Source organism: Bos taurus, chromosome 5, assembly GCF_002263795.3.
Source record: "Bos taurus isolate L1 Dominette 01449 registration number 42190680 breed Hereford chromosome 5, ARS-UCD2.0, whole genome shotgun sequence".
NCBI classification, from domain to species: domain Eukaryota; kingdom Metazoa; phylum Chordata; class Mammalia; order Artiodactyla; family Bovidae; genus Bos; species Bos taurus.
In genome coordinates, this window is record NC_037332.1 from 82,385,054 (window position 1) to 82,398,085 (window position 13,032).

General features: G+C 39.2%; 1 protein-coding gene across 2 annotated transcripts in view; it reads right to left on the reverse strand.

Moving 5' to 3' along the window:
* Nucleotides 1–13,032, reverse strand: part of SMCO2 (single-pass membrane protein with coiled-coil domains 2) — a 40,131-nt gene that overhangs the window by 11,831 nt on the left and 15,268 nt on the right. For both annotated transcript variants that reach the window (XM_024992345.2, XM_024992346.2), the window contains exons 3-5: nucleotides 12,719–12,855; nucleotides 11,848–11,997; nucleotides 2,984–3,074 (exon numbers count right to left, since the gene is read on the reverse strand). In XM_024992345.2, the coding sequence (XP_024848113.1) occupies nucleotides 2,984–3,074; nucleotides 11,848–11,997; nucleotides 12,719–12,855 (378 nt within the window). The remainder of the gene's footprint in view (nucleotides 1–2,983; nucleotides 3,075–11,847; nucleotides 11,998–12,718; nucleotides 12,856–13,032) is intronic.

The following is a 13,032-nucleotide window of genomic DNA, read 5'->3' on the forward strand; positions in this document are numbered from 1 at the left end:
AGTTTATCCACTCACCAGTTGGTGCATATTTGGGCTGTTTCTAGTTTTCAAGTCTGTGCCCATTTTTTTAGAGTGTATACAAAACTATATATTTCCAGGATAGAGAATCCCCTTAACATATTCATGATGCCTTCCTTTTTCATATTTTTTTTTACATTTGCAAAATATGTCTGTTTAATTTTATTTATTTATTTATATTTCTAAGTTATTTTAAAAAATTTATACTAGAGTATAGTTGATTTACAATGTTGTGTTAGTTTCAGGTGGACAGCAAAATGATTCAGTTATACACATATCCATTCCTTTTTGGATGCTTTTCCCTTTTCACATTATCCCAAACCCATGTTGATTTGTTTTTTTAATCTCACTGTCATTTGTCTCTGTGTTGTTTTCCTCTCTTCATTCTTTTGATATCCATCCCTCCCTGTCCTTTCCTCCGGTGAACCCACATTTCTGTATTTTCTGACTTTTGGAGGAAATTTTTTTAAGGGGAAAAATGTTTCTTGGCCTTTGTCCTCTTCCCTTTCTTCATAGTTTTCAATTTCCAAAGCCCTAGATACTGGAAAAAAAAAAAAAAAAAGCTGACTTTCCAACTAGCACAAAATGAAGTTGCTACATCAAAATGTTGCACTAAGCCACAGTTAAAGCAGTTTTTTCCTTGCTGAAAAATCTGTGCATGGCTTTTAATATGTAAGAGGTCTAAACAAATATTACTTTCTACTATAAAAGAGGCATTTTTCTCTTTCTTTCGAAATCCTACTTAATTTAAATTTGGCTTGAGCTAAAGCAGAAGCTGGCAATTTCAGTAAAAAAAAGATGTAGTTAGACACAGATTTTTTTCCATTTTTATAGACTGTTCTTCAAATGACTGAAGTTTATTAGAGAAGAAAAACTACCAGCCAGGGCTCTGAAAGTTAATTATTATCCAAAGTTGGTCACTACTTTTCTAATGTTCTATGACTCTTAAAAAGGGAAAAGTAAACCGTTCTAAGAAAAGAATCTCTAAGAAATGCAAGGAGACAAAAACACTAAGAAAGCTTTGGATACTGTGAAAACCAACATAAGAACTCTTCATGAAGACATCAAAGACAAACACAAATCTATCTCTTATGTTCTAGGGATGCAGTTCTTCACAAATATATATTGCCTGCATGTTTTTTTCTGTACTGGTAGGTGTCAGGATACAGATATTAAGATGAGAACTTTTCTCTTAAGGAACTCTTCATTATTTTAAGTGGCATTGATGAAAACCTGCCAAATTTGACTGAGTTTCTAGGTAGAACAGAAAAGTCTAGCTTTTTTACATGTTGTTAGAGAATAGAAGTGGTGGTACCCAGGCAAAATGCGCTCAGAACTGACCACGAGATCCAGCATACCAGGGATCAAACCTGTGTCCTCTACAGTAGAGGCTTAGAGTCTTAATCGCTGGACTGACAGGGAAATCCCTTTAATTCTTGTTCAGTTCAGTTCATTTCAGTCACTCAGTCATGTCTGACTCTTTGCGACCCTATGAATCACAGCATGCTAGGCCTCCCTGTCCATCACCAACTCCTGGAGGTTACCCAAACTCATGTCCATCGAGTTGGTGATGACATCAGCCAACCCATCCTCTGTCGTCCCCTTCTCCTCCTGCCCCCAATCTCTCCCAGCATCAGGGTCTTTTCCAGAGTCAACTCTTCGCATGAGGTCGCCAAAGTATTGGAGTTTCAGCTTCAGCATCAGTCCTTCCAATGAACACCCAGGACTGATCTCCTTTAGGATGGACTGGTTGCATCTCCTTGCAGTTCAAGGGACTCTCAAGAGGCTTCTCCAACACCACAGTTCAAAAGCATCAATTCTTCGGTGCTCAGCTTTCTTCACAGTCCAACTCTCACATCCATACATGAGCACTGGAAAAACCATAGCGTTGATTAGATGGACCTTTGTTGGCAAAGTAATGTCTCTGCTTTGGAATATGCTATCTAGGTTGGTCATGACTTTCAAGGAGTAAGCGTCTTTTAATTTCATGGCTCCAATCACCATCTGCAGTGATTTTGGAGCTCCCCAAAATAAAGTCAGCCACTGTTTCCACTGTTTCCCCATCTATTTGCCATGAAGTGATGGGACTGGATGCCATGATCTAAGTTTTCTGAATGTTGAGCTTTAAGCCAACTTTTTCACTCTCCTCTTTCACTTTCATCAGGAGGCTCTTTAGTTCCTCTTCACTTTCTGCCATAAGGGTGGTGTCATCTGCATATCTGAGGTTATTGATATTTCTCTCCGCAATCTTGATTCCAGCTTGTGCTTCTTCCAGCCCAACATTTCCCATGATGTACTCTGCATAGAAGTTAAATAAGCAGGGTGACAATATACAGCCTTGATGTACTCCTTTTCCTGTTTGGAACCAGTCTGTTGTTCCATGTCCAGTTCTAACTGTTGCTTCCTGACCTGCATATAGGTTTCTCAAGAGGCAGGTCAGGTGGTCTGGTATTCCCATCTCTTTCAGAATTTTCCATAGTTTATTGTGATCCACACAGTCAAAGGCTTTGGCATAGTCAATAAAGCAAAAATAGATGTTTTTATGGGACTCTCTTGCTCTTTTGATGATCCAGCAGATGTTGGCAATTTGATCTCTGGTTCCTCTGCCTTTTCTAAAACCAGCTTGAACATCAGGAAGTTCACGGTTCACATATTGCTGAAGCCTGGGTTGGAAAAATTTGAGCATTACTTTATTAGCCTGTGAGATGAGTGCAGTTGTGCGGTAGTTTGAGCATTCTTTGGCATTGCCTTTCTTTGTGATTGGAATGAAAACTGACCTTTTCCAGTCCTGTGGCCACTGCTGAGTTTTCCAAATTTTCTGGCATATTGAGTGCAGCACTTTCACAGCATCATCTTTCAGGATTTGAAATAATTCTTGTTATGACATGTTAAACAACAGATGGGGTGGGAAGAGGTTACAGAGTCCCCGCAACCTCGCCGTTTTTTCCCCAAGCCTTCAGCTTACCTCCATGTTTACCCCCTGATCAGAGTCAAGGTCCTGGTGTGATTCCAGCTTTTCAATTTGGCCCTCCAGGGATACAACCTCACTTAATAAGCTGCAAACAGACCAAGAGAGGGACTTAGTCCTGTGGCTTAAGAAAAATCTCCAATGGATAATCTTTTTTGATCTTGAAAGATCGTTTCTGACTTTTCAAAAATGAAATCCTATTCCTATATAAGAGGGACTCTTGGGTGGTAACTGTGTTGGAATGGGAAGTCATAAATGCAATTCAAGAAAGTAAAAAGCATTCTAAGTTATCTAGATAATTGTAAAGAAGTGTAGTCCTAACTGGATATAGAAGCAGAAATGTAAAATGCACTTATAACTGGTGAGGTCTGAATGAGCTCTGTCATTAATATTAATACAAATATCCATTTCTTGGTTTTAAGGATACCATTAGTATCATTGGTAAAGTACCAACTCATTGGTTTTGAGTTGGACAGGATACTACCATTCGGAAGGCTGAGGGAAGGGTGCATGGGGTTATGCTATATATTTCTTTGAAAATTCCTGTGAATTTGCAATTATTTCAAAATAAAAAATATAATAAGAAAATATTATTAATAATTTTAAGCCAATAAATTAATTTAGATGAAAAGGGAAAGTTCCTTAAAAGATACATTCTACTACTGAAATATACTCAAGAGCTAGGTAGGCTGTGCAGCCCTTTGATCCTATACTATATCATTTTAAAAAATTGAATTTGTAGTTAAAATCTTGCCATAGTGAAATCTCCAGGCAATATGGCTTCACTGGTTAATTCAACCAAACAGTTAAGAAAGAAATTATGCCAGTTTTACACAAACTCATCCAGAAAATAGAGAACTGTACAAAAACATCCCAATTTTTTCTTTGATACTAAATATAAGTTGTTTTTTTTTTTTTTTTTTTATATTGACTATGCCAAAGCCTTTGTCTGTGTGGATCACAATAAACTGTGGAAAATTCTGAAAGAGATGGGAATACCAGACCACCTGACCTGCCTCTTGAGAAACCTATATGCAGGTCAGGAAGCAACAGTTAGAACTGGACATGGAACAACAGACTGGTTCCAAACAGGAAAAGGAGTACGTCAAGGCTGTATATTGTCACCCTGCTTATTTAACTTCTATGCAGAGTACATCATGGGAAATGTTGGGCTGGAAGAAGCACAAGCTGGAATCAAGATTGCGGAGAGAAATATCAATAACCTCAGATATGCAGATGACACCACCCTTATGGCAGAAAGTGAAGAGGAACTAAAAAGCCTCTCATTAACATACACGTTAAAGATCCATTTTAGTAAGCTGAATCTAACAACAAATAAAAAGGATAATATGACCAGGTGGTATTTATTCTGGGAATTCAAGGCTGGTTCAGCATTCAAAAATCAATCATTGTAATTCACCATATCAAGAGATTTATAAACGAACAAAAAACATGATCATTCACAGCTGCAGCAAAAGCTATTTAAAAAATTCAGTATCATTCCTGATTTTAAAAACAACTCAGTAAACCTGGAATAGAAGAAATCTTCTCAATCTGAGAAAGAGCAATTTAAAAACAAACAAAAGCCCAGATAATATCACACTTAATGCTCTTGTTCTTCCTGTAAGACTGAGAACTAAGTAAGTATGTCTGCTATCTGCTGTCACTCCTCCTATTCAACATCACACTAGAAGTTCTAGCCAATATAATAAGGCAACAAAAGAAAGTGAAAGGAACACAGATTGGAAAGGAAGATAGAAAGCTGTCTCTATTTGGCTGATGACATAATTATCTATGTGAAAATTTTCAAATAATATGTAAAGACTATTAAAATTAATAAATGAGCTTAGCAAGGTCACAATGGAAAGTCATATACAAAATGTTAGCTGTATTTCTATATACTAGCTATTAACAATAATTTTGGGGGGCTCCAAAATCACTGCAGATGGTGATTGCAGCCATGAAATTAAAAGACACTTACTCTTTGAAAGGAAAGTTATGACCAACCTAGATAGCATATTAAAAAGCAGAGACATTACTTTGCCAACAAAGGTCCATCTAGTCAAGGCTATGGTTTTTCCAGTGGTCATGTATGGATGTGAGAATTGGACTGTGAAGAAAGCTGAGCGCTGAAGAATTGATGCTTTTGAACTGTGGTGTTGGAGAAGACTCTTGAGAGTCCCTTGAACTGCAAGGAGATGCAACCAGTCCATCCTAAAGGAGATCAGTCCTGGGTGTTCATTGGAAGAACTGATGCTGAAGCTGAAACTCCAATACTTTGGCCACCTCATGCAAAGAGTCGACTCACTGGAAAAGACCCTGATGCTGGGAGAGATTGGGGGCAGGAGGAGAAGGGGACGACAAAGGATGAGATGGCTGATGTCATCACCAACTCGATGGACATGATATTTGGGTAACCTCCGGGAGTTGGTGATAGATAGGGAGGGCTGGTGTGCTGCAATTCATGGGGTCACAAAGAGTCGGACATAAGTGAGCACCTGAACTGAACTAAACTGAACAATAAGAAGCTGAAAATTTTAAAGTACCATTTATAACAGAACCAAAAACATGAAATAGATATAAACCTAAAAATATGTGAAATATCTGTACACTGAACACTACAGAACCCTGATGGAAGAAATCAAAGACCTAAATAGAGAGAAATACTGTATTCATGAATCAGAAGAATTGCTATTGCTAAAATATTAATTATTCCCAAATGTATCTATGAATTAATGGTAGTTCCAATCAAAATCACAGAAAGATTGACAGGTTGATTGTAAAATCTACATGGAAAAGCAGACAAGAAACGTAGAAGAGCTAAAACAATTTTGAAAAATTAAAAGAAAAATTAATGATCTATTATAACAGGGAACTCTGCTTAATATTCTGTAATAACCTAAATGGGGAAAAAATTTGAAAAAGAATAGATACATGTATGTGTGCCTGCATACCAAGTTGTTTTAGTCCTGTCCGACTCTTTGCGACCCTATGGGCTGTAGCTGGCCAGTTTCCTCTGTCCATGGGATTCTCCTGGCAAGAGCACTGGAGTGGGTTGCCATTTCTGCCTCCAGGGGATCTTCCCAACCCAGGGATCAAATCCATGCCTCCTGCATTGCAGGTGGATTCTTTACCACTGAGCCACTGAGGTAGCCCCCTAGATACATGTATATGTATAACTAAATCACTTTGCTGCACACCTGAAACTAACACACACTAATCAGATCAGATGAGATCAGTCCCTCAGTCACGTCCAACTCTTTGCGACCCCATGAATCGCAGCACGCCAGGCCTCCCTGTCCATCACCAACTCCCGGAGTTCACTCAGACTCACGTCCATTGAGTCAGTGATGCCATCCAGCCATCTCATCCTCTGTCATCCCCTTCTCCTCCTGCCCCCAATCCCTCCCAGCATCAGAGTCTTTTCCAATGAGTCAACTCTTCACATGAGGTGGCCAAAGTACTGGAGTTTCAGCTTTAGCATCAGTCCTTCCAAAGAAATCCCAGAGCTGATCTCCTTCAGAATGGACTGGTTGGATCTCTTTGCAGTCCAAGGAACTCTCAAGAATCTTCTCCAACACCACAGTTCAAAAGCATCAATTCTTCGGCGCTCAGCTTTCTTCACAGTCCAACTTTCACATCCATACATGACCACAGGAAAAACCATAGCCTTGACTAGATGAACTTTTGTTGGCAAAGTAATGTCTCTGCTTTTGAATATGCTGTCTAGGTTAGTCATAATTTTCCTTCCAAGGAGTAAGCGTCTTTTAATTTCATGGCTGCAATCACCATCTGTAGTGATTTTGGAGCCCAGAATAATAAAGTCTGACACTGTTTCCACTGTTTCCCTATCTATTTCCCATGAAGTGATGGGATCGGATGCCATGATCTTCGTTTTCTGAATGTTGAGCTTTAAGCCAACTTTTTCACTCTCCACTTTCACTTTCATCAAGAGGCTTTTGAGTTCCTCTTCACTTTCTGCCATAAGGGTGGTGTCATCTGCATATCTGAGGTGATTGATATTTCTCCCAGCAATCTTGATTCCAGCTTGTGTTTCTACCAGTCCAGCGTTTCTCATGACACACACTAATACTCCTAACTAATAATAATTAGCCAATAGTTCGTTATTAACTAAGAACAAATAGTTAATAACTAACTAATGCTCCATTTCCTTAGAAGAAATGGAGTAGCCTCCATAGCTGACAAAAGAGTCCAAAATGTAGTGTTTGGGAGCAATCTCAAAAATGACAGAATGATCTCTGTTTGTTTCCAAGGCAAACCATTCAATATCACAATAATCCAAGTCTATGCCCCAACCACTAATGCTGAAGAAACTGAAGTTGAACAGTTCTATGAAGACCTACAAGACCTACAACTAACACTCAAAAAAGATATCCTGTTCATCATAGGGGACTGGAATGGAAATGTAGGAAGTCAAGAAATATTTGGAGTAACAGTCAAGTTTGGCCTTGGAGTCCAAAATGAAGCAGGGCAAAGGCTAACAGAGTTTTGCCAAGAAAATGCACTGGTCATAGCAAAAACACAAGAGAAGACTCTACACACAGACATAACCAGATGGTCAATACTGAAATCAGATTGATTATATTCGTTGCAGCCAAAGATGGAAAAGCTCTATACAGTTGGCAAACAAGATCTGTGGATCAGATCTTGAACTCCTTATTGCCAAATTTAGACTTAAACTGAAGAAAGTAGGGAAAACCAGTACACCTTTAAGGTATGACCTAAATCAAATTCCTGATGATTATACAGAGGAAGTGACAAATAGATTCAAGGGATTAGGTCTGATAGAGTGCCTGAAGAACTATGGATAGAGGTTCATGACACTGTACAGGAGGCAGTGATCAAGACCATACCCAAGAAAAGGAAATGCAAAAAGGAAAAATGGTTGTCTGACAAGGCCTTCCAAATAGCGGAGAAAAGAAGAGAAACAAAAGGCAAAGGAGAAAAGGAAAGATAATGCTCATCTGAATGCATAGTTCCAAATAAAGGCAAGGAGAGATACAAAAGCCTTCCTCAGTGATCAATGCAAAAGATAGAGGAAAACAATTGAATGGGAAAGACTAGAGATCTCTTCAAGAAAACTAGAGATACCAAGGGGACATTTCATACAAAGATGGGTACACTAAATGGTGTAGACCTAATAGAAGCAGAAGATATTAAGAAGCAGCAAGAATACACAGAAGAACAACACAAAAAAGATCTTCATGACCCAGATAACCACAATGGTGTGATCATTCACCTAGAGCCAGACATCCTAAAATGTGAAGTCAAGTGGGCTTTAGGAAGCATCACTACGAACAAAGCTAGTGGAGGTGATAGAATTCTAGTTGAGCCAGTTCAAATCCTAAAAGATGATGCTGTGAAAGTGCTGCACTCAATACGCCAGAAAATTTGGAAAACTCAGCAGTGGCCACAGGACTGGAAAAGGTCAGTTTTCATTCCAATCCCAAAAAAGAGCAATGCCAAAGAATGTTCAAACTACCGCACAATTGCACTCATCTCACATGCTAGCAAAGTTGTACTTAAAAGTTACCAAGCCAGGCTTCAACAGTATGTGAACTGTAACCTTCCAGATGTTCAAGCTGGATTTAGAAAAGGCAGAGCAACCAGAGATCAAATTGCCCACATCCGCTGGATCATCAAAAAAGCAAGAGAGTTCAAGAAAACCATGTACTTCTGCTTTACTGATTATGCCAAAGCCTTTGACTGTGTGGATCATAACAAACTGTGGAAAATTCTACAAGAGACGGGAATATCAGACCACCTTACCTGCCTCTTGAGAAATCTGTATACAGGTCAAGAAGCAACAGTTAGAACCGGACCCAGAGCAATGAACTGGTTCCAAATTGGGAAAGGAGTACGTCAAGGCTGTATATTGCCACCTTGCTTATTTAACTTAAATGCAGAGTACATCATGCAAAATGCCAGGCTGGATGAAGCACAAACTGGAATCAAGATTGCCAGGAGAAATATCAGTAACCTCAGATATGCAGTTGATACCACCCTTATGGCAGAAAGTGAAGAGGAACTAAAGAGCTTCTTGATGAAAGTGAAAGAGGAGAGTGAAAAAAATGGCTTAAAACTCAACATTCAGAAAACGAAGATCATGGCATCTGGTCCCATCATCTCCTGGCAAATACATGAGGAAACAATGGAAACAGTGACAGACTTTATTTTCTTGGACTCAAAATCACTGCAGGTGGTGACTGTAGGCATGACATTAAAAGACGCTTGCTCCTTGGAAGAAAATGTATGACCAAATTAGACAGCATATTAAAAAGCACAGACATTACTTTGCTGACAAAGGTCTGTCTAGTCAAAGCTATGGTTTTTCCTGTAGTCATGTATGGATGTGAGAGTTGGACTCTAAAGAAAGCTGAGCCCCGAAGAATTGATGCTTTTGAACTGTGGTGTTGGAGAAGACTCTTGAGAGTCCCTTGAACTGCAAGGAGATGCAACCAGTCCATCCTAAAGGAGATCAGTCCTGGGTGTTCATTGGAAGGACTGATGCTGAAGCTGAATGTCCAATACTTTGGCCACCTGATGGGAAGAACTGACTCCTGGTAAAGACCCCGATGCTGAGGAAGATTGAAGGCAGGAGGAGAAGGGGACAACAGAGGATAAGATTGTTGGATGGCATCAATGACTCGATGGACATGAGTTTGAGCAAGCTGTGGGAGTTGGTGATGGACAGGGAAGCCTGGTGTGCTGCAGTCCATGTGGTCATAAGGAGTCGGACACGACTGAGTGACTGAAGTGAACTGAACTGAAACTAACACAATGTTGTTAATCAACTCTACTCCAACATAAAATAAAATTTTAGTTTAAAAAAGAAAAGGAATAAAGTCTAATAAAAAGTAGTATTTGACTTAGAAAAAAATTAGAACAAAACTGAATACACTCATTACCTAATTTAAAGACTTAATATAAAGCTACAGTAATCATGGTAGTGTGGTATTGTTGCTGTTTTAGTTGCTAAGTCACGTCCAACTCTTTTGAGATCCCATAAACTGTAGCCCACTAGAGGACAGGCTCCTCTGTCCCTGGGATTACCCAGGCAATCTTCTGGAGTGGGTTGCCAGTTCCATCTAAAGGGGATCTCCCTACCCAGAGATTGAAACCACATCTCCTGCATTGGCAGGCAGATTCTTCACTACGGAGCCACCACGGTAGACCCAAGTGAATGTTTACAGTGTCTTTATTAATGATTGCTAAAAAAAAAATCTAAATATGTCTCAGTTAGTGAAAGAATCAATTGTAGCATATTTATATAAGGGAATACTGTTCAGCAACAAAAAGGAACAAATTATTGATGTGTACAACATGGATGAATCTCAAATTATATTCTTTATGCTAAGGAAAGATGGTTGACTCAAAAGGCTGCATGCTATGTAATTCCACTTCTGTGACATTCTAGAATAGGCAGAGCTGTACAGACAGAGCGTAGATGAGTGGTCACTAGCAGCCTGGGGAGAGGTGTTAACTATAAAAGAGTATGAGGGATGTGGGGAGTGATCAAAGTGTTCTTTATCTTCACTGTGCTGGATAAACAATAGTATGCATTTTTCAAAACTTGCAGAACTGTATAATAAAAGATACAATTTTACATTATGTAAATTATAACTTAGTTTTAAAAATGGAAAAAAAAAGTTTTTGGCCATACCACACAGTTTGTGAGATCTTCATTTTCTGACTAGGGATTGAACCCATGCCCTCTGCAGTGAAAGCGTGGAGTCCTAGCCACTGAAGCAGCAGGGAATTCCCATGGAAAGAAACTTTAATGTGCTGAGTTTGAATTAATAAAAACACAGAATCTTTTAAAATCCAAATATTATTCATGCTCTGGAAGAAAAAGGGGGGTACCTTGAATAGGATAGTCAGAAAACTGATACAGAGATGTTTAGCTAAAGGTATGGTGATGTTTAACTGAATATAAAGATGTTTAACTGAAAGGCAAAGAAACATGTAGAAGAGTAGCCCTGCAGTAAGAAAGAGTTTGGAATGTGGTAGGAAGATTCAGAAGGCCAGAGGGATTTATTTTTTAAAATAGCTTCCATTTATTAATTGCTATTGTATGTTAGGCACTGTATTAAATGGCTTAAAGAAACAGTTTATTAACCTGTCCAAGAAAGGTCAATATCAAGATTCAAACCTGGGTTCCTCTGACTCCAAAGCCCAGTCTCTATGCCAGTGACTGCATAAATAACAACTTTGTCATTTCTGTTTCATCTTGAAACTTTTAACCTGAATTCAGATATGCATTTTCAAGCACACTTTAACAGTTTTTTCATGTCATACTGGTTGGATTCCTTTGGACAATACTGGATAAAACTCAAGGATCACTGGAAACCTCAGTATGTCCTTTTGATAACTGTTAATGTGGCTTCAAGGAGAGAATCTCTGAGGGCAGTCTTTCACTTGAGAGAAGAGAGAGCAAAGATGCAGATAACTTTGATGTAGGCTTCAAGATTCTGTGGCATGACTTTTAATTCTAAGGCTTTGTGCTTCCCAGGTCTTCCCAGATGGCACTAGTGGTAAAGAATACACCTGTCAATGCAGGAGACATAAGAGATGCAGGTTCAGGCCCTGGGTTGGGAAGATGCCCTGGAGAAGGAAATGGCAACCCACTCCAGGATTCTTGCCTGGAGAATCCCATGGACAGAGGAGCCTGGTGAGCTACAGTCCATAGGGTTGCAAAGAGTCAGACACGACTGAAGTGACTTAGCACATATACTTCTTATCCTAAAGATTTTACCCACCTTAAACCTGTAGTTTCATAAATTTCTGAAGATATGAAACTTTTCATTATTTTCTGACCCACCCCAACACCCTACAATTACCTCTTCACTGTGTTTTCTGTTAGGCTTATTTTTTGTATAATATTTTTAATTTTCTCCATCCAGCCTATGTGATCAGCTCCAAGTTCTTTCACTTGTAGACCCATCCGTGTATTCCAGTGGTTAAGCTGAAAGAACATGTTCTCCTGACTCCTACAGAGATATGATTATGATCAGTTTTAAGGTAGAAAATGGGAGACATCTCACAAAGCCTGAAACCCCCTTTCTATGGGTGGCAAATAGGTCTGCTTATTCATTTTCTGTCACCAAAATAGGCCAAATAGGCACTTAGGCTTTAAGAAAGGAGTTTGGACATTTATTTAATATCCCTTTTAACAGACTTTTTTAAGGCTGGAGAAAATAAAGTATGTTTTATATTCAGTAAACAATGTAGATATATTTTTAATTTTCCTGCATGGAATGAATATTAAGTGTTGATTTCAGGAAGGTGGTTGCATCTTGTTGAAGGAGAAGTTATGTTAGGTGTTGATTTCAGGATGGTGGTTACATCTGGGTGAAGGAGAAGAAGTTATATTAATACATAGGGAAAGGGTGCATAAGGATTCAACCATACATTTTTTATTATAATTACAATATTTTTCATCTCTAGAAAATTAACTAAGAGTGATGAGATGTGTAATAAGTCCAGGGTCCAAAGAAAAGCATGGAAAGAGAACCCCATGGTCTCCCTATGTCCCGCTTCATCTTTCTTGCTGGAATAGGTAGGTAGTTACTTGTGCATGTGATTGCTTTGTGGTTCAAGACATGTACTGATTTAAAATCTTCTAAGCTTTCCATAAGCTCTCTGCTAAGTTTCATTCTCCCCTCCACAAAACACTACTCAGTGTTCCCTCTTGCATTCGCCAAGGCTTACTGTTCAAGGATGTTCTCCTCTGAAAACTGCAAAGATGTGGATGCTTGGGGATCTTCATGTTGAATGTGATCTCTTTCTTGCTCATCCTGTTCATTCTGCAGGTCCTGGCCATGCCCAGCCTTCAGCTCCAACTTATCCTGATAAAGATCATGAAGGACCAAAGCAGAACAGAAGGGTTATCACAAGAGGTGGTGGCCCTTCTATGGTACCCATGCCCTCATTACCCTTTCCGAGGCTGGAGTCCTCGGATGCGTTTGTGAGGTAGGCTGACATGCCCTCTGCTCTGTGACAGAGGAAGGCTGGGGCAGGAACGT